Source organism: Cupressus sempervirens, chromosome 7, assembly GCF_028749045.1.
Source record: "Cupressus sempervirens isolate cs-2001-9-10 chromosome 7, ASM2874904v1, whole genome shotgun sequence".
In the NCBI taxonomy this organism is placed as follows: Eukaryota; Viridiplantae; Streptophyta; class Pinopsida; order Cupressales; family Cupressaceae; genus Cupressus; species Cupressus sempervirens.
The window spans coordinates 443,570,850-443,593,816 of NC_143124.1; the positions used below are offsets into that span (position 1 = coordinate 443,570,850).

Below are 22,967 nucleotides of genomic sequence, written 5' to 3' on the forward strand. Positions count from 1 at the left end.
AAGTGATGTGCTTTATGTTTCGTGTATTAAGAGAAATCTGATTTCTATTTCTACCTTAGAAGATAAGGGATTTTGTATTGCATTTGCTGATGGGAAAGTTTTGGCTTGGAAAAAGAATTTTGATTTCAATTCAGCTTGTGTACTTGGTGTTCAACATGATAGTCTTTATCGTTTTTCAACTCATCCTCTTCAAGCTCTTTCTTGGAATTCAGCTGATTCCTGTGAATGATGGCACAAGGGATTTGGTCACTTGAATTTCAGAACTCTTTCCTCCATGAAGAATGTTGTCATTGGTCTTCCTCATCTCAATCAAGATCATGAAGAAGTTTGCAAAGGCTGTGCCTTAGGTAAGAATATAAAGAGTCCCTTTCATAGTAGTGAGTCTAGATCTAAAAAAAATTTAGAAATCATTCATTCAGATTTATATGGTCCAATGTCTGTAGCTTCTCTTAGTGGATTCTGGTATTATATACCTTTTATTGATGATTATTCTTGTAAGTGTTGCATCTACTTTCTTAAATCTAAAGAATTAGATGAAGTGTTGTCTCGGTTCAAAGATTTCAAGGCTTTGGTTGAGAACTTGTCTTAAAAAAGCATTAAGACCTTGAGATCAGACAATGGTGGAGAATATGTGTCTAGAATTTTTTAGAATTTCTGTTCAGAAGTTGGGATTAAGAGGGAGTTTTGTGTTCTCTATAACCTCAACAGAATGGTGTGGCTGAAAGAAAGAATATGAAGACCTTGATCATGAATCATAGCCTTAGCTGCTTCAATAACAATCCTATTCTTTCTTAATGGTATGATAGAATTCATAATATCTTCTTAGCTTGGGATTTGAAAGGAATGATGCTGATTCAAATTTATAATTTCAAAGGAGTGATAACAATTTTTTGATTCTTGTGCTTTATGTGGATGATTTATTTATTACTGTTGTTAAATGTAAAGAGTACCTTGCATCAGAATTTGAAATGAAAGACCTTGGGTTCTTGCATTATTTCCTTGGTCTTGAGATGTGGCAATCATCTAAAGATATTCTTCTAAGCCAAGGTAAATATGCTACAGATATTCTAAAAAGGTTTGGTATGCTAGATCGCAAATCCATAACCACTTCAATGGAAGCAAATCCAAAGAAATTCTATGAGGATGTTGGTAGTTCAGATTTAATTGATCCTACCATGTATAGACAGCTCATTGGTTCTGTCATGTACCTAGTTAACAGAATACCTGATATTTGTTATGCTATTAATACTTTGAGTCAATTGATGTGTGAACCAAGGCATATACATTTAGTTGCAGCCAAACATATTCTGGGATATGTTTGTGGCACATTGAAAATTGGTTTTTTTTTCGATTCAAAAGCAGATTTAACTTTGTCAGGCTTTTCTGATTCAAATTGGGCAGGATGTGCTTCTGACAGAAAGAGTACTCCAACATACTATTTCAGCCTGGGTTCAGCCATGACTGCTAGGTGTAGCAGGAAGAAATCATGTGTAGCTCAAAGCACTGATAAAGCAGAGTATGTAGCAGCATGTATGGCTGGAAAAGAAGCTGTGTGACTTCGCAAACTACTCACTAGTCTTTTTGGTCATATGGCTGAACCTACTATGATTGTGTGTGATAATCAAAGTTGTGTAAAACTTTCAGCTAATCCTGTTTTTCATGACAGATCCAAACATGTAGAAATCAAATATCATTATCTCAGAGATATGGTTCAAAGGAAAGTAATTGAACTCAAGTATGCTTCTACTGAAAACAAGTTGTTGATATTCTCATCAAGCCTCTTCCTAGAATAAAGTTTAACTATTTTCGAAAGAAGCTTGGTCTAGTGGAGAATGATATGCTCTCTGAGAAAGAGCCTCAGCTTCAACAATTATTTCATGGTGAGTACTTCTTTGTGAAAGAAGTCATATAATGATGCTCCATGTTTCATCCTCTGCAAGTACGCATGATGAAGGCATTTCACCCACTACATGTAGGCATGGTAAACTTACCCTCTGCAAGTAGGCATGGTGTAAATACAATCCTCTAAGGGAGGAGATCAAGGTGAAAGTCCTCACTAAAACACCCTCTGCAAGTAGTCATGGTGCATCCCATCCTTTACGGGAAGGTGTGATGGACATATGATGGATTAATTACATGTTTTTCATCTTATAGGAGTAGCTATGATGAAATATGTTTTGATGAGATAACATTAATTGTTGTAATAACAATTGTTGTATTTTGTTATTGTTATGATGAGATAACAGTAATACTTTGTGATTGCATTTGTTATGTTAAGAAAACATTAGTCTATTGTTATAAGGTGATGACAATAGTATAATTAACCACTAGATTGGTTGCAGCATATTACTCTTGACTTTTAAAGGCAATTTGAAGATTTCTCTCTTCCTAAGAGGGTGTGTAAATTTCTGGAGTGGCTGCAAGAGAAATCTTACTTCTCTGTTTGTAACTGCTGTGAAATAATGAGCTTTAGTATTTTTGTTGGTTGTTCCATACTGAAGACAAATTGTTATTTATCGGTCGATGCAATAAGAGACAGTTATCTCGGAAATGATGATGTGTCTCCTCTACATAAATATTTTTGGTGTTCCTTCATTTTATTTTAAGAAGGATGTTCACCTACTTTCCATGACACGTGGATAATCGGTTCATTCTGATTGGCATCATATTTGTTTATTGGTTATGGCTCTTCACCACCTCCACAGATTTCATCTTCTTTCTCTTACATTCGAGATTTTCTCTGTCTTCACACTTGGCACTTATTATCGTCCAAGAGACATGTTTCATAAATTGTTCATATTCCATGGTCTCAAGATACATTTGACTCAACGGATATTAAAACATGATTGACGCATCAGTTTATATTATTATTCATTCATTGCTTTTGGCATGCAAGTGGTTTTTGCTAGCTTGTGCTCATCTCACATTCTTTTCTCGCGAATTACTTTCTGGAGTGGTGTTCTTTATATATATATATCAATTTCTATAGGAAATCTCTCTGATTTTTGTCTAAATTCAGTGCATCTATTCTGGAAGTTCTATGCATCTATTCTGGAAGTTATCGTAATCGCCTACGTAAACTTCTCATTTGACAGGCATAATTGGAAACATAGCAACAGAATAGAAAAGCATTGAACTGTTATTGAGATACTATTATAAGACCTTCAAACATACCAAGGACTGTCATTTTCTAAAAGCCTTGTCTAATTAAAATTTAATTCCTTTGTAAACCATTCGGAACTGAAATATTAAATGAGTCTGTCATTGACAAAAGTGATAGACTAGCCTATGATATTTAAAATGTGGCTGATTCCTAAAGCCAAGAAATAAATCTGAAAAACATTGTATTGAACATTCAACATGAAACATTTCCGAAATTATGTGTCACCACACCAAGATCACATGAAATTATGCTTAAAGGATAGGGCTAGTGGAACCATTGTTTAGAACATATTCCCAACAAGACTTAGCAAAAGTCAGAAGAAAGGTGTTAGACGTTGTGACATACCACAGTTCCACATTAGAACTATATAGCAACCAGCTGAATAGGAAAGAAAACTCAAATCAAACTATTCAATAACGAGGGTAAACTAAATTCAAAACCTTGGTTAGTCAGGAAGTTGAGAAGTTTACTCCAGAATTTGAATAACTCCTTGGCCAAGATAAAATCTAATGGATGCCAGAATAGCGACACTAGATACATCTGTGACAAAAGTCATACCAGAGTAGCTGCTGGTGACAGAGTGCGACTGATCTCGATGTATGTGTCCTACACCAGATTCCCAGAAATTATTGACTTGATCAGCCACCATCCCTCGCAGAGGGCCGGGTCTGATTCAATCTCAAACAGCCTATGAGGGGTCGACTTTGATCCATTATTGGGTGGTTAAACGCCCCAGTGATGCCTTTTCCCCATATTGTGATCCAAGCAGGAGACACAGTACCTTGTCGATGTCGTATCTACTCTATCAACTCAACCTCTACACACATTACGTGAGTATTCTGTTTTCAGTTAGCTGCATGTTACTTTTCAGAATATTACAAGGAAAGGAAGTATGTAATTAGATAATTTGTATTTTCTTTGTTACATGGTAGATCATGTAAATTAATTCCTTTCCTTCTATATAGAAGTAAATTTGAAAATGATAGTTGGAATAGAATTGTTTAATTCTTGATAAAGATAGATTTAGCATAGCATTTACTATGTCATGCTCAAAAAAAAATTATACATAGTTGTTCACGCCAACTCACGAACGCAAACAAGTTCAATTTATCATAAACAGTTAGTAAACTTTAGTTATTAATTTTTGGCTTATTACAGGTGGTCTTCATTGTTCAAAAAACATTTATATAAAAGATAGCTTTGTCAGTTCCTTTCTGGCGCTTGTGATTAATCATGAGCAGCATATGGTAGATATTTATCGTTCTTCAGTTATTGTTCATCATTTTTATTGTGTACAGTAATCAACGGAAAAATTCAGTATAGCAGAAGAAAAGGGTGACGTGTGTTCATATATGTTATCAGGATTTTCTGTGCATGTGCCCAGCAAAGGTTGGAACATCATCTTTCTGCTATTTTCTCTGACTGAAAGATGGTGATTGATCTATTAATAGGATCATTCTCTTGGTGAGGCCGTTTTTTAGTGTAACTGTAATTTCTTTTCTTTTATTTTCATCGGGTTTCTCTTGTTTGGTATGCTACTGGTTTGACTTCCTTTCACCATGATGTCAACTACTCTTGCAATCATTCTCTTGGTTTTGTTGCGTTCTTTTTCACTTCCAGCTGTCGAATTTGGAGGATTCAAAGATGGGGTTTATGTGTTGTACTTGCAAGACATGTTTTACTATGAAAATTCTTTATCTGTCATAAGGAAGAATGTTTGTGATGCTTTGAGGCCAAATTTGTGGGACACTACAGGTTTGATAGAAGACTCATATAGGTTTTTCTTTTACTGCATGCAAATAATAGTGTTGAATCTGTCGATTCATTCTTATAATTTCTTCATATGTTTTACGGCATCTTTAATACTGGTATTGAAAACATTTATGGTGAAGCTCTGAGCTTGCCATAAATAGAGGATCAAATCAGAATCTCTTTTGTGGGTACATCTGTATGCATGTTCAAATAAGTTTTTGAGGCACCAATGATTGTAGCAGAGATGGCTGCAACCCTTGTTGAATGGACTGTGGTTTAGATCATAAAGATAAGTATTTTATTTATTGTGTATAGATCATGAATTGAAAATTTTATTCGCAAAAAAATTGAGAATATTGAAGGATAGTTGAAATCTGTGGGGCATAACAATAATGCATTCTAAAGCCAATACTTCTGCTAATGGTGGTACTGCTTGTTTGATCTATTGTCTGGGGTTTCATCTGTAGCTTATGCTATGTTAGCGTTCTTCTGTTTTGGTAATTATGTGTATCATGAGTTCCGGGTTCCTCCCTGTTACTCTTGTCATCAACAGAATATTTCATGACTTGACAGACTTTGAGTGCTTTTTGGAAGAATGCATTGATCTTTGCCTTCGCACAGAAGCCGGGTTGAAGCTTCTTCCTGATGCATCTTCGAACGATGGGATTAGTGAAGAGGATGAAAGCCCTAATCTTTTGTGTGTCTGTCATCTTTAATATGGCTCATGCATTCGTAACTCTCTTGAATTTCCATTCATAAACGTTGTGACGCTCCATCTAACGACTTCACAGCTTCAGCAGGAATGTATTCAGGGTGTCAAGGATTCACTTTGATCATGTAACAAGACTCTGGCATCAAGAATATCATATATAACAGGAGTGACAGCTCTGCAAACATTGTGGCTACAGCTTTGAAGGAAATTGCACTGGCCACTATTCTTGGCGGAGCTGTCCTTATTCCTTGGTTTTGTTCTGATTCTTAAGTTAAAGAAAGGTCAAGATCAGATTTTGAAATAATTTAAATCATAATAATTGATTACAAATTGTAGTCATTTTTTTTCACATTTAATTGTCAAAATTGATATTTTATTGGACAAAATTAGAAATTGTTAAGGGAGACCAGTGGATTGTGTTGAAGATTGTAGCTGCAATAGAGATCTTTATCTCTAATTTTGCTATATGTTCAAAATGAGATAATACCAATATATTGTGTTTACAGCTGGAGAAGATATTCAACATGTTTATTTGAGATAATATTATATGAAGAGACATGCGTCATATGTCATGTGAAGAGACATGCGTTTGGCAATATGAAAAGACTTGTTTTTTGAAAATTGAAGAGACCTTCTGTTGTGAGATGAAAAGTCTCTTAATTCTTTATATATTGTATTCAGAGGAAAACATTGTACTTGAACATTTTATTATCAATAAAAGACTTATTCTTCTGGTGTGGCTGGGTTTTTCCCTTCAAGTTGGAGGGTTTTCCTAGGATAAAGTCACTGCATCTTTTGTACCTATTTTATTATATTTTTCCTTATTGCTGTTATCTTTATTTCTGGGCAAAACATTAACATGGTAGCAAAGCCAGGTTAGACATCAACAATATAGGCATGTTGAATTAACAGGTAGCTTCAAGTAAGATCTCCTTCACAGTTTGATGTCCTATGTATTTTGTCAGCATATTCGTATCTAATCTTGTGAATCCCAATTCTTGTTCTGTTCAACCCCAACTTTATGCAATAGCCCTTTCTTTCCACTCTTTGATTTATAGAGTTACATAATAGTATTTGCACTGCAGATATTTCTTAAATTGTTTTTGATTTGTGTGGATGATGTAACTTCATTTCCAAAACTCCAAAATTGTTTCTCCTCTCAAATTGGTGATTTATGGCTATTCATTGCTATTGATATGATACATCATTTATGCTTTCCCATGGTCTCTATGGATTTGATTGCTTGCTGTGCATGGCTGATCATTTTTTTCCTAGTGTGTCGAGTTCTTTGGTGCCTCATGTGGATTCTCTCTTCTTCTTAATATCGACAAATTCTTATTATTTGCTTTTAGATCTCCTCGAAGCATGGTCTATTATATGGCAAGATTCAGTACTCTCCTGTGGGACACGAGGATACATTTGTTATACTTTTATATGCTTGATTGACTAGAACACTTGAAAGATACTGATAACTAGTAATAGTTGCACTCTCTCTGAATATATGCATATACATGTAAAATTGGTAAGTGTTGAGACTGTCTTCTTTAGCAGATGCAATTTTGTTCTTTTCCAATGGAGCAGAGTTCTTTTCTTCAATTTTCGTCCTTGCAGCAGCCACTTCCAAGTCTCCTCAAATCGCTTCTACGTGAATTTTTTTTAATTTATTTTTGTGTTGGGAACAAATTTATCAATCCCCGTCTTGTGGATTACCCTCGTAGACTTATTCATTATTTTGTCCTACAAATTACTTTCTCCTGCTGTTCGTTTTCGTGTATTTCTTTTCTCACAGTGTGATGAATTTTTCCAGCTTAGTCGCAAGCTATATTTCTTCATCTTATTCTTATTTGGAAATGATGACTTGGCATCTTGGATTAGGTGGCTCCGTATGTTATATATCAGCAAATATTTTAATATGTGCAATTTGTCTTCTTGTGTTTTATTCATAATGGTAATATATACAATGCCACCATGTATTGTGAAGGAAAGAGTCTTTCGTCATCGTCTGATTATTTTGTCATCAATCTTTATTTCTGCTGGACCCATATGAACACGGATTCTTCTTCAGCATTCTGTTCTGAACAGGTTTTTTCTTCTTAGTCTATGGCATTATATCTTCGATATATGTGTGTATCAAAATAGTTCAGTGTTTTTTAATGGACGAAAAGTTTATAATGGGAGACATAATTAGCATTGAATAAATGATGATTGCTGGGGATTTCTGTTTGAATTCAGTTTGAGCAATGATTTAGCAGGCACATCGATTTGGTCAGAGGCTTGGGCTGATCGACATTCATTTCAACATGGTCCCTGTTGTTGATGTAAAGTAGTCAATGGACGGGAGTTCTTTTGTTGAGTATGCATGAGCAATCACTCTCAAGCAGTGATATATTCAGAAATATGGAGTCATCTTTGTCTGAGGTTAAAGTATATATTCTATTTCAGTCCTGTTGCTTTCATGATTTATTGTTGGTATCATTCTTTTAGAGTAATATATGTTTGTTTATTAGAACAATGTGCCGTGCAGAACATTTATTATATTTTTGTTGCTAATAATCCTTCCATCATTCTAGAAACTACAGTCTTATTTATTTTCTTCCTGTTTTCAGCTCTTGTTCTAGTAGGCAATCTGGTTTTATTATCAGATATTTTTCTTCTGTCCTTTAAGAGGTTGATTCATATGTTATAAGAGCTTCTTATAGGGTCAGGGTTCTTCACTCACATATTTATTAGTGGCATTATATTTTTTCAGTTTCTGTATTCACACAAGTTTGTGAGTTATGTATATTATTTGTAAATCGGCCTGTTTTTATCAAAGAATCGATATGATTTATTGATTGGAAGTATTGAAGACTTCAGTCATAAGCAAGTACTGTGAGATTAACTTTTAATAGCTAAATAAAGGAATCAGTTTTTGGTGCGCTGAGATCATTCTCGAGGAAGATTAGACTTCAAAAAAATAAGTATTTTTGAATATCTGGGAATAGTTTACGTTTTCACTCTTCATGATAGGTTGACTTTATCATTAATGGTTGCAGGACGCATCGAGAAGTAATGAGATAATGAGCAATGGGAACAATTGCTTGCAGTGATGAGACTGAATTGATAATATTAAAAACAATATTTTCAGCTTCAAAGGGAGGCTATGTAGTAGAGGGAGATGTCTAATGTGGCAGTGTAACAATCGGAATCAGCTATCTTCTTGTAGTGATAAAAGTTGTCTCTGCTGAGAGGAAGTCTCTGTTGAGAGGGAATCTAAGTCATTCTTATACATGTTGTTAATGCATTCTTCTCTCGGAGAAGTCTGAGGTGAAAGCCCTTGTTGGTGGACCACCTCTGTGAGTAGGCATGGTGGAAATGCATTCTTCTATGGGAGAAGTCTGAGGTAAAAGCCCTCATTCCACCCTCTACGAGTAGGTACGGTGGACCACCTCGGCAAGTAGGCATGGTGGAAGTCATGTGTGTGACTCCATAACTTATATTTTATGTGCTTATGAAGTAACTATGGTGAATTACATTATACTAAGATAACATGTTTTATGTAATGTGAATTTATCATGGACATCTTTGGTTGCAGCTATATGTGCCTGCCGTACTAAAGATCTCTCTCTTGCTAGGAGGGACTGTTGAAGATTGTAGCTACAAATGCTATACGTTGAAATTGAGATAATACCTATATATTGTGTTACAGCTGGAGAAGATATTCAAGATATTTATTTGAAATAAATAAAAAATGAAGAGACGTGCCATGTGTCAATCAAAGAGGCATGCACTTGGAAATATAAAAATACTTGTTTTTAGAAATTGAAGAGACCTTCTATAGTGAGATGAAAAGTCTCTTAATTCTTTATATATATTGTATTCAGAGGAAACCATTCTACGTGAACATTTTATTATCAATAAAAGAGGTATTCTTCTGGTGTGGCTGGGTTTTTCCCTTCAAGTTGAAGGGTTTTCTCAGGATAAAGTCATTGCATCTTTTGTACCTATTTTATTCTCGTTTTCCTTATTGATGTACCTATTTTATTCTAGTTTTCCTTATTGATGTTATCTTTATTTCTGGGCAAAACATTAACAGATTGACCTTGACATTATTGATTTAGTATTATGTGGATTACAAATGTTGATGTCCTTGGTGGTGATAATAATGATCTTAATGAGTGCAAGTATGATAGTGAGTGGTTTTGTTGAATGACTCAAAAGAAGCTTCAACCCTAAAGCTTTATCATCAAGACCTTCAGCCCTCTAGTGCAGCTTGTCTTCCTAGCAATAAAGTCATTGGCTATGTCTACTTTTTGGGACTTCGTATTTAAATTGTAGGTTGACTTTGTCTATAATAGATTGTGATTTGAAAACTATTAGCATATTTGCAATATCTTAGCCATAGAGTCCTCTCTGTGTTGCAAAAACTGGCTGAGTTTTTTGGCTTGGCAAGTTTTTACGACTTTTACTCGCACCAAAAACTCATCGAATTTTTGGCAAAATCTCAGAGCTCAGCGAGTTTTGGTTAAAAACTCGAATGTAGTTTTAGAACAGCACTTAAAAGGGGGGAAACGTCCCAAATTAATTTCATTTCTCATTTCTTAACTTGTGTTTCTAAGAGGGGGAAAATAGTCTTCCCAACACTTACAAACTGATTTCTATCGATTTGAAGCAGATTTGAGGTGGTTTTTGAAGAGGATGACATCAATGATTTGAAGAAGCAGGCTATGGAGGAGGGGGTGGATTTCATTTCACACTAGCTGACATTGAGTTGAATGAGTAGTCATTGCTAGTGCCAAGAGAAGCTAGAGGCAAAGCTATATCCAGGATGGAGGGTGAGCCATAGACTAAGTTAAATATACTGAGCAAGAAGGCATAGTCATGCCGGTGCAAACTTCTAGGACTAGACCATCTAGCTCTAGTTCTCCCTTAGTTTTTAGTAGAACTGGGAAGAGGAAGATGTAATTGTAATTTTACATAAATTTTTTACCATTTTGCTTCCAGCCATTAGCATCCCTCATGAGAATGCAATTTTGTAACCACTTTGTGTTTAAATATATCTAGACTAAGCTTGTTTCTTTTGTTTTCTCATTTATTGACTCATTGGATGCATCTTCTCATTGAATTTTGCAAAAAATGCATTTCTAATTAAATTTAAACAATTTTTCAAGTTCTCGAGTTTTCGTTGAAACAGGCTGAGTTTTTCCCAAAATTTATTTTTAGCTATGCTCCACGAAATTTCCGAGATGAGGACGTGTTTCTAGTACAGGACTGATCAAAGCCAAAATTTAGGAGACGGGACCTCAGGGGACAGTGATTGAAAACATAAGGGATTTTTTAATATAGAGAGACGAAATCCAAGTATACATATAATAACATTGATAAATCATTCACCATAGACATTTTAGAAGATCAATAAATGGAAAATTATCAAATGACAAATACTAAGTACTTCCATTATAAAAATATCAAATACATATACAGCAAAAATCAAAATGCCTGAAGGCTCCAAGTATCATACATGAAATCAGAATAAAATAAAGAGAAGTCCAACTAAAATAATAAGTAGTAAATACTAAATGCAATCTTTCCTCACTACTGCTACTGCTCTATGTTTTTTTTCTTCCTCTTAACAAGTATGTCAAATCTTAAAATGAGTAGAAGAGTTAGTGTTTTAGTGTTTTAAATATGGTTTGCATATGTTTATTATGTCTTTAAGACAACTAGGGGCCCGCACAAAAAGCAAAAATTAAAAGAAAAATGGTGGGGGGCGGGGGGGTGTTTTGCCTTACTCGACTAGCTGGAAAAAAGGGGACGGCCAGCAGTTTAGGGGATAGCCAGAAGTTTGGGAGATGGCTAGGGGACGGCAAAGGTACTGCTGGCTGTCCTCAAGTTTCCTGCTCAAAAAAATTTGCCATTTCGGAGACATTTTTGAATTCGGCAAAAGGGTGGGGGGCTTTGGGGACGGCAAAAAACTGTCCCCATTTTGTCCTCGGTACGGGTACAACCCCAAAATCATGGGGGATGCATCCTCATGGAACACTGATTTTTAGGCCTTGGCGAGATTTTGGCTTTGACGAGTTTTCCAACTATGATCTTAGCACTATGAAATAAGAGTTGTACAATGCAATGTAATCAATGTGTGAACATTAATGACAAAAATCTATATTCCAAGTTTTGTGTGCTAAGTTCTCAATTCTGGTTATTCTTCATATCACTATATTGTTGAAATGTCTTTAAATTTAAAAAACAGCAGGTTTTTCTCCTTTTCTTTTGCATTTTTTTGGCTTTTCCTAAATCTGATTTTTCATCTTAAAACCCAAATTTTTTTAAATGTTTTTATCCCCATAAGACTTTTGCTGCTAAAATATCAAGTCTGTTTCCAGAATGTTAGTTGAGAAAATGAAAGATCTAAGGCAGAATATGCTGGTGGCTATAAATCATTAAAAGTCTAGACAACTGAACTTACTGTAGCATTGATGCTACCCAACAGACTGTCTATAACGAGGATTACCCTTTTAACTCCTCTGTTGTTTTTTCCATTAGTTTGTTCAGCTCCTAAGGCTCGTGTATGAGTATGTACCCACGCGGTGAATGAATGAATTGAACCGCTATTCCCACTAGTGAAAAATTCGTATAAGTTCTCTCTTTTTTACGCTATAATTCATGGGGAACAAGGAAAAAGTTTGCTTCTTTGAAATTTAAAGAAACTCACCTGCATACTCGCAAACAAAGGCTCCTTGTTTCACTGGTTCAACGACGTGTAAACCCCACCCTTTGTTCAGATGTCTCACAATTTCAACCCGTACAGATAAACCTTGCTGTGACACACGGTTTATGCAGCTTTGGTCACAACAGCACGCAGGACCGCACTCCATGACCACCAGTGGACCTCCACTTAAACCCTGAAGATTGTGTTTATTCTCAATATCAGAGTTTAAAACTCCAATTTCGAATTTACGCTCCAAGTCAGGTTTAAAGTCTCCCACTTCAACATTACCCACGAAATTAAGATTTAAGCGTTCATTAAACGGAAATATTCTTCCATCATCTGTGTAAACACTAACTTCGTTGCATTGACAGTCTTGCTCCTCTTTGCAGCAATCCATACAATTGCATCCAGCTCCGTCTAGTAATTCTGAATCTGAAATTACGGGCGTTGTTTGCGTAGAGGTTGCTGGGGATTCGCGACCCCATTGTTGTAAGGGGGAAGAAATGCTCGGAATCGATGTGTTTGTATAAATAAAATAAGGATACAAAATATCGTCTACGGAATTTTTAACTGGAACGGTATACTTTTCTAACCCTCGCGCTGCATCTGCTATTCTGAGAGCTGTGATTGTTTTTGTTAATGATCTGAAGGTTCTGCAAGTCAATGCGAAAGATGCAATAGACTGAGGTGGAAGCCATGGAATTACGAGAGTTGCCCATTTGAAATCCCCGCTTTTTTGGAATTGTTTCTCCATTGGTGCAGTTGCTCAATTAAATTTTTAACCATTAGAATCACATATGCTCACTCCTTCCGATCTTGTTTTTGTCGCTAAAGCTGTCTTCAGATGTAAATTTTGTTGTGCTATGTACTAGCACATATATTATGGTATACATACAATTAAAAAATTAGTATATTAAGATAATTTTATAGGATAATTTTTAATATATCTAATATTCTTTTTAAACATTTGAAAATCTAGTGGGATAGATTTTTTCATAGCTTATCAAAAAAAGAATTTGTAACATTTTCAATTTTGAATATTTTGTAGTGATATTTCATTTATTTGTAGCGATTAGTAGTTTTTTTCCCATTTTTCTTGTAGTTAATGGAAAAAAGAATTTGTAACATTTTCAATTTTAAATATTCTATAATTGATATTTCATTTACTTGTAACAATAAGTAGTTTTTTTTTCCTTCTAATATTTTTGTTTGCTTGGTTGTAAGTAACGCATCTAAAAAGAATTGTTTGTCTATTAGTTTTTCTTTTTCTACATATTTAAACAAGAAATTAGTAGAAAACAAGAGACGCAATGCGTCATAGTTCCTGCCTAACACATAATGGTTGTAGAGGTGTAGATGAGTGAGAATCTAAATTAACATTATGAATGCATTAATTTTTGCCTAGAAATGCACTTGTGATCTGATAGGATTGCTCATATTTTGTTGTTAAATTCTCGTCCTAAAAATGCACTTGTGATATGATAGGATGGCTCATATTTTGTTGTTAAGTTCGCGTGCTATATTATTATATCTTTGGGCATTTAAGCCCAAGAATAAGAGGCCAAAGTTCTCAATATGGCACTAAGTACTTAATATCATACCATGATCAATACATATGCTTTAGACAAATTTGCACCTTCTAAGTTGACAACTTAAATTATGTGCAATGAGGAAAGATATCCATACCAATATTTGAATTATAGAACTTGAAGAAGTGATGAAGCATTTGGAGTATAACATTATATGTTTAAGCATACTATGCATGCTACTAGACAACCATAAGTAGTTGGAATAACTACCCCAACTATGTATTATTCTCATCTTGATTATCAAATGGAACTCACACTATTTTTAATCATTAACACTGGACAAAAACTAGGATAGAGATATAGATAGAGATAAATAATAGTATACAACAATAACAACATAAACATATATGTAGAGGAAAAAAGGATAGATAATATAGAGGAGGAAGAGGAAGAGAGAAAATAATAAGATAGAGTGATACCAACATAAGTTGTGAGAGAGAGAGAGAGAGAGAGAATTAAATATAATTATTTTTCTTAATAAAACAAATAGTCAAAATAAAATCATGGTTATAATAAAGAATTAAAATATATTATTTTTTAATTAATAAAATTAAGAATTTAATTTTTATATTAAAACTCACATTTTTATAAGAAAAAATGAAATGTATTGAAATATAAAAATATTTTATAAGTAAAACTAATTGTTTAATTTTACACAATTAGAGAAGGTTAACTATTTAATGTTTTGTATTTCCAATATTTTAATAAAATTAAGTAATTTTTAATTATGAAATAATATCTATATAATTTAATATGTACATTTATAAATAATAAATAGATGTAATACATATAAATTTGATGTTGATGAATAAATATGATGTAATAAATAAGAAATAAAATATAACTATTTAATTTGAATATATAGTTTATAAAAACCTAATAATAATTTAAATATCTTTTAGAATTGAATTATTTCTATTTTGTGGTTATTTCTTTAATATGTTTTTTGATATAAAATATAATTATTAATTTAATATTAAATATATATTTAAGTTTTAAATGTATTTAAACTAAATGATAAATTATTTAAATAAAAAATAATAATAATAAATACTATAATTTAAAAATTATAACACTTACCAATTATACATATTACAAACACTATTATAAAATATAATTAAAAAATAATATTGTTTAATTTATTTTTATAAAAGTAAAATAATAGTAATAATTTAACCACTTTTATTAAAAAAGCAAAATTTTAAAAAAATAAGAAATTCAAATACAAAAATATAACATAATGAAATTATGTTAAAAAGACATATTTATTAGTTTTATATATATATATATATAAGCATAATTTGAACTTATGCATTACATGAAGTTTTACGAACAAGTTATATCAAATAGTTAAAAATAAACATCAATGTAAAATTAATAATAAATATATTTAAAATAAGAAATTAAAAATATTTAATAGATTGTGATAATTAATATTGATTAGACATGTTGTGTGAGGTGGAAGATAAAATGATTTGAAAAAATAAAATCTTATCAACTTGTCACAAATGTGGAAAAGATAAAGTTATAATTAATACATTCATTAATGCAAAAGATGAAGTTGTTAGAAAATATTTGTATTTTTTGTTGAAGAAAATTAATTTTCTCCCCCACCAAAAATAGTATGAACCAATAGAATGGATGAAAAATATGATTTATAAAACACTAAAAATTAGAAAAAGATATAAACATTTGAAATCTCATATAATCTTTTAAATTCTTGAATTTGATTGGTTAGTGTTAATGTCATATTTGGAATGACATGAATGCATAAGTATTCCTGCCTTGGTAGGAACTAAAAATAATAGTGTATAGTTGTTCTCATTCTAGAAGTTTATTGGGTAGAAAAGTGCATGCATGCACAAAGAAAAGGAATTATATGTTAGAAAATAAATTCTTGGTAATATAGAAAAATTGATCAATGTTGCAATGTATGAGCATAAGCCTACACTTGCAACCATGAAGTTGTGAATATATCCAGTTTCAAGTTAAAGTTTATTTTCTAATACAAGGGGAACTTTTCAATTTTCTAATAGTTGTATTTCTCAATCTGAGATGACTTTATGAAGAATCAAGCCTTTATCTCATAAACAACAATAGAATTGTTTTGGACTATATAAAACAAAACAACAAGGAAATGTTGACAAACATGTACAAGTGACTTACCTCAAGATTTTGCACAAATTGTGTTGTTGTCAACAATGTTGATAAGAAAAAATGGCAGAATTTGTACGAAAATTTTACAAAGCCCCACGATAGTAGTTTTATTTTAAATGAGATGAACTAAAACTAATCTCTCTATATTTGTTTCTTAGATTATAAGTGAGTATAATCAAAGGTAATACTAAAAATAAATTTGTAATATTTTTTAATATAAATTCAAATATTAAAATATTTGTCATACGAAATATTTTAAAAGAACATAAGCATTATATTTCAATTATGATTTATTTGGAAGCTAAGCATTGAGATGGAATCAAATTCCTTAACCACATATGATAGTATGGTTTAAGTAACTTAATTTGTCCAAACTATTTTGAAGCATAGTTACAATTGATAACTTTACAAACTTATGATCATACATGATTCAACTAATATTCATTTGGAAGATTGTAGAGGTGGGTCTTTAAACCAAAGGCATGATTGTCACGTTGAGGATTTTTTGGTGGATTGTTTAGATAAAAATATCACAACAAAGAGTTACACTAATAAAATAAAGGTAGTAAGTAATTACATAGCATTGTTGAAAATAGAAGAAGATGAATAAAATGTATCCCAACACTTACCTAATTAGCAACTATGCAAATGCCATTTTTTTATCAACCTCTAAGTTGCAACCAATTTTCATACCTTGCTCAGATGGGTTGATGAATATGTTAAGGAGACATAATCTATAGTTTTGTAGTTTAGCTTTGAGACACATACATCATTGTCTACAACATTTGAAAATGAGTTTTATTGCATGTCTTCTTAGAGTTAAATGACGAAAGATTTCTAACATTTTCAATTATGAATATTTTGGAGTTGGTTGATTTCATTTGATTGTATGGAATGAGATTATGATAGTTTTTTGCTTGTTCATTTTTCACTTTCCTACATATTAAAAATAGTAGTGTTGTTATATCATAATTGTGTGATTGGTGTTATGCTAAAAGTATATAGTGTAGAAAATAGAATGTTTGTGCTATAAAAAGACTAATTCCAACCAACATAATTGTGTAAAATGTGTAAATATTGACACACGTAAACTATTTTAGAGTTTTATACACTCAAATGTAAATTTGGATTTATGAAAACTCAAAAAGCAATACAAGAGGACATGTGGCAAAATGAACATGAAGGAAAGGAGCAATTGGAAAGACAAGTTGGACATGTAACCAGTGGTGTTAAAGGAGATGGAAAGGGACAAAAAATGATTTTAGGAATTAACCTTGAATTGAGGTGGAGAATAAATAATGCTAGCAAGTAGTAGAAATAGATCTAACATGAACCAATATAAATCTATGAATATGCTCTTGAATTTAGAATGTAATCAAATATAATAATGTAATTGCCTTGATTCAACTTCAAAATCCTCGAAAAGGAAATCAAATTGGAAACAAAACCTTTATGAATGAATGTGCTTGAAATCATCCTTAGGAACTATTGAGTAGTCGTTTTGCACGATGCTTAATGATAGAAATCCTTTCTAATCCCTCTCTTCAAAAGCTAATCAATGACCAACTTCAAGGTTCCAAATGGTTGTTTTTCAAGCTATTGGGTAACTCAATTGAAGATAAATATGTATGTTCACAAGGCGGCTTTTGTTGGTACTTAACAAGTTGCACACCTGTTGCTTAAATGTAACCACGAAAGAGATATATTTTTGTATTTTATGTTTTATGACATTCATGTAATTTATCAATACAACTATAGGAATTTCTATTTTAACCAAGTGTTTGAAAAGTAAATACAAAGATAGAGTAACAAGAGATTAAAGAAAATTACTAAAACGGAAATTCCTAACAGACATAAGTCAGAGTAACAACACATATGTGAATTAAATTATCAAAAGGATATGGGGTAAGTGCACCAAGTTGTGGTGCCAAAAGGGGGTATAAGTGGACACCTTTTTTTTGAAATCAGCAATTTATGAACTTCAACAAGAATTTGAAGATAGTTACACTCAAAATTTTAAGATATGACAAGAACAAAAGTAGTAGTCCTTTGAATCTAGTTTCTAAACTACTTTTTTTTTTTTAATGGTTTAATTTTAGGTTCTCAAAAAAGGGGGCCATAGAAAGTGGTACGGTTTATTCCAAAAAAACAGAACATAGTACAAAGTGTGGTCCCCCTAAAATTTTAACTTTTTTTTTTGAAATTCTTTAATCGCTCGATCAAAAGTTACTTAACACTATGTAGTTTATCCCTAATTTTTTGGGTAATTTTATAATGTGTATTTTATTTTTTATGAATTTTTTAACTAGACACATCCCAAAAACATGAAATATCTATGTGCTCCCCCTAGAAATGATTGAAAACTAATCTAAAATCAAAACTTCTTTTTTTCAAAGTGTGTAGAATGGAGTCTAGTTTCTTAAAAACTAAGTTGTTGCAAAATTCGATGAACGAGCTAAAATCTACAACTCAATTAGTACATGTTGGATTTTGACCAAAAATGGACATACATTCAAAAGAAATTATAGATGAAAGGCTTGAAATAGTTCAAATAAAAAATAAATTATATGGTTATATAGCTAACACAGAGACCTACAATGTCATGTAACCTGATCTTATCGATGCTCAACCATGAGGAATCTTGAAGGAGAGCACACAAGAAAAATTAATCATTTTTTGTATGTTTGCAGCAAAACATGTCTCAGACCAGTTTATAGACTTCAAACCTTTGGGTTGGATCCCCAAGGCAAAACCAAACCTTAGGCTTGGTAGAATGCAAAGGTATGAATAGCGCATACACCCTACAGTGCACACTATTGAGACCTAAATAGTGCATAGAGAGGGAAGAAGAGAGGCAAAGCAAGAGCGAGAGAGAGGGGGGGATGGGTGTGTGTGTGGAGAGAGAGAGAGAGACACAGACAGAGAAAGTAGGGGATGGGAGAGGGGAGAGAGAGAGAGTAAGGGATGGGAGGGAGAGGAAGTGAGAGGGAGTAGGGGTGGCAAAGAGAGTACGGGATGGGAGAGAGGAAGTGTGAGAGAGAGTAGGGGTGACAAAGAGAGAGTACGATATGGGAGAGAGAGATTGAGAGTAGGGGACAGGAGAGAGAGGAAGTGTGAGAGAGTGAGTAGGGGTGGCAGAGAGAGTACAGGATGGGAGAGAGATTAAGAGTAGGGGATAACAGAGAGAGAGTAGGCAATGAGAGAGGGAGACAGAGAGGGAAAGAGAGAGGAGGATGGGAGTGTGTGTGAGAGAGAGTAGGGCATGGGAGAGAGAGTGAGAGTGTGAGAGGGAGTAGGGGTGGTAGAGAGAGAAAGTAGGGGATGGGAGAGGGGAGAGAGAGAGTAGGGGATGGGGGAGAGAGAGAGAGAGAGAGAGAGAGAGAGAGAGAGAGAGAGTGTGTGTGTGTGTGTGAGAGAGAGAGAGAGAGAGTAGGTGGTGGGAGAGGGAGTGGGAGAGTGAGAGAGGGGGGTTGGGAGTGTGTGTGAGAGATCTAAAGAGTAGGGGATGGGAGAGGAGAGAGAGGGGGGATGGGAGTGTGTGGGTGTGTGAAAGAGAGAGTAAGGAATGGGAGAGAGGAGAGAGAGAGAGTAGGGGATAGGGGAGAGAGGAAGTGTGATAGAGAGTAGGGGTGGCAAAGAGAGAGTACAAGATGGGAGAGAGATTGAGAGTAGGGGATGGGGGGAGAGAGAGAGAGTACAGGATGGGAGAGAGAGATTAAGAGTAGGAGATGGGGGAGAGAGAGAGAGAGAGAGAGAGAGAGAGAGAGAGAGTAGGCATTGGGAGATAGAGTGGGAGAGGGAGAGCAAGAGAGAGAGAAGGATGGGAGTGCATGTGTGTGAAAGAGAGAGAGTAGGGAATGGGAGAGGAGGGAGAGAGAGAGAGAGAGAGAGAGAGAGAGAGTAGGGGATGGGAGAGAGAGTAGCTGGTGGGAGAGGGAGTGGGAGAGGGAGAGAGAGGGGGGATGGAAATGTGTGTGTGTGGGGGAGAGAGAGAGAGGGAGAGAGGGAGAGAGAGAGAGAGAGAGAGTAGGGGATGGGAGAGAGTGTGAAAATGTGAGAGAGAGTAGGGGGTGGTAGAGAGAGAGTAGAGAGGGAGAGAGAGTGAGAGAGAGAGTGAGAGAGAGAGTGAGAGTGAGAGAGTGGGAGAGGGAGTGGGAGAGGGATAGCAAGTGAGAGAGAGAGTAGGGGATGGGAGAGGAGAGAGAGGGGGGATGGGTGTGTGTGTGTGTGTACAAAAGAGAGTAGGGGATGGGAGAGGGGGGAGAGAGAGAGAGAGAGAGAGAGAGTAGGGGATGAGAGAGAGGGGGATGGGAGTGTGTGTAAGAGAGAGAGAGAAAGTAGGGGATGGGAGAGTGTGAGAGTGAGAGAGAGAGTAGGGGATGAGAGAGAGGGGGGATGGGAGTGTGTGTAAGAGAGAGAGAAAGTAGGGGATGGGAGAGTGTATGAGAGAGAGAGAGAGTAGGGGTGGCAGAGAGAGAGTAGGGGATGGGAGAGAGAGTGAGAATAGGGGATGGGAGAGAGAGAGTAGAGAGGGAGAGAGTGAGAGAGAGAGAGAGACAGTAGATAGTGGGAGAGGGAGTGTGGGAGGGAGAGAGAGGGGGATAGGAGTATGTGTGAGAGATCTAGAGAGTAGGGGATGGGAGAGAAGAGAGAGAGGGGGGATGGGAGTGTGTGGGTGTGTGAAAGAGAGAGAGTAGGGGATGGGGGAGAGAGAGTAGGCAGTGGGAGAGGGAGTGGGAGAGGGAGAGAGAGGGGGGAATGGGAATGTGTGTAAGAGAGAGAGAGAGAGAGAGAGAGAGAGAGAGAGAGAGAGAGAGAGGGGGAGTAGGGGATAGGAGAGAGTGTGAGAGAGAGTAGGGGGTGGCAAAGAGAGAGTATGAGATGGGGGAGAGAGAGAGTGAGAGTAGGGGATGGGAGAGAGTGTGTGAGAGAGTAGGGGATGGGAGAGAGAGAGTGAGAGTAGGGGATGGGAGAGAGACTAGAGTAGAGAGGGAGATCTAGAGAGAGTGAGAGAGAGATAGTAGGCAGTGGAAAAGGGAGTGGGAGAGGGAGAGGGAGAGGGGGGATGGGAGAGAGAGAGTGAGAGTAGGGGATGGGGGAGAGAGAGAGAGTAGTGGGAGAGGGAGAGAGAGGGGGGATGGGAGTGTGTGTGAGAGATCTAGAGAGTAGGGGAGAGGAGAGGGGAGAGAGAGAGAGAGAGAGAGAGTAGGGGATGGGAGACCTAAGAGAGAGAGAGAGAGTAGGGGATGGGAGACCTAAGAGAGAGTGAGAGAGTAGGGGATGTGAGAGAGAGTAGGTGGTGGGAGAGGGAGTAGGAGAGGGAGAGCGAGTGAGAGTAGGGGATGAGAGAGAGAGAGCAGGGGATGAGAGAGGGAGTAGGACAAGCAGAGCGAGTGAGAGTAGGGGATGAGAGAGAGAGAGAGAGTAAGCAGTGGAGAGGGAGAGAGAGAGAGGAGATGGGAGTATGAGAGAGAGAGAGAGAGTAGGGGATGGGAGAGGAGAGAGGGTGAGAGAGAGTAGGGGATGGGAGAGAGAGAGAGAGAGAGAGAGTAGGTGGTGGGAGAGGGAGAATGAGAGAGAGAGAGTAGGGGATGGGAGAGGGGAGAGAGTAGGGAGAGAGAGAGTAGGGGATGGGAGAGGGGAGAGAGAGTAGGGAGAGAGAGAGAGAGTAGGGGATGGGAGAGGGGAGAGAGAGTAGCCTGAGAGAGAGGATGGATGGGAGTGTGTGAGACAGAGAGAGTAGGGGATGGGAGAGGAGAGAGGGTGAGAGAGAGTAGGCAGTGGGAGAGGGAGAGTGAGAGAGAGTAGGGGATGGAAGAGGAGAGAGAGTGAGACAGAGAGTAGGGGATGGGAGAGGAGAGAGAGAGTAGGGGATGGGAGAGGATAAAGAGTGAGATAGTAGGGGATGGGAGAGAGAGAGTGAGAGAGAGTAGGCGATGGGAGAGGGAGAGTGAGAGAGACAAGGGGATAGGAGAGGAGAGAGAGAGTAGGGATGGGGGATGGTGGGATAGAGAGAGATGTGTTTTGACATAGTGCGTACGTGCTATAGTGCGTACGTGCTGTGTGAAATCACCTGAAAATGGTCAAAAAGCAAGTTTGGGTCCCTTTTGATCCATATTTTTCTTTTTATCTATTGTGCATTCTGTTGTTTCGACAAAAAACACGAGTTTCAAGCTGTTGGAAGTTAGCAAACACTATTTGAAGACTTTTTGAAGCTAGCAAACACCGAATTCAATTATTGGATTGGCTTTTTGAATATTCTTTCTATAGAAAAGGTTAGTGCAGTCCTTTTTAAATATTGTTTGTTGATATATAGAGACAAATTTGATTATAATTTGACATGTTTAGTATATAGTGAATTCACTGAAATTTGTATGTTTGAATGAATTGTTATTTAGAAATGGTTAAAATTTTGGCAAGTTGTTTGATATATACTGTGTATTCATTGAAATAATTGTAATTTTTAGATGTATTTGAATGATTTGTAATTTACAAATTGTAAGTAATTCAGATGTTTGAATAATTTGACATGTAGAAATGATCATCATACCAAGGAAGAAACCAAAAACTCAAATAAATGAAGATAGGGAGAGAGATTTGGCAATTAAAAGAGATAAAATGAAACTACTACATGAACAAAAAAAATTGCAAAGCAATAATGAAGAATTGACTTTTGAAGAGGATCAAGAACCACTGATACAAAGAAACAAAGAGGAAGAATTGGAAAGACAAAGAGAACGAATGAGACTATTACGCTCAAGAAGACAATTGAATTGTGAAGCTACACCATCTTCTAATGTTGGAGTCATATCATCCTCTCATGTTAAAGAGACACTAATTTGTAGATCCGACGATGTACACACTCCATCATGTCATGTTGAAGGTACAACATCAACATATCAA

At 35.5% G+C, this 22,967-nt stretch overlaps 1 protein-coding gene across 2 annotated transcripts in view; it reads right to left on the reverse strand.

Moving 5' to 3' along the window:
* Positions 1-13,211, reverse strand: part of LOC149547493 (histone-lysine N-methyltransferase SUVR3-like) — a 54,004-nt gene extending 40,793 nt beyond the window's left edge. Inside the window, exon 1 of one of the 2 annotated variants that reach the window (XM_089791668.1) lies at positions 12,322-13,211. In XM_089791668.1, the coding sequence (XP_089647794.1) occupies positions 12,322-13,072 (751 nt within the window). In that variant the 5' untranslated portion in view covers positions 13,073-13,211. The remainder of the gene's footprint in view (positions 1-12,321) is intronic. The other variant, XM_089791669.1, reaches the window with a different exon arrangement.
* Between the last annotated feature and the right edge of the window lie 9,756 nt (positions 13,212-22,967).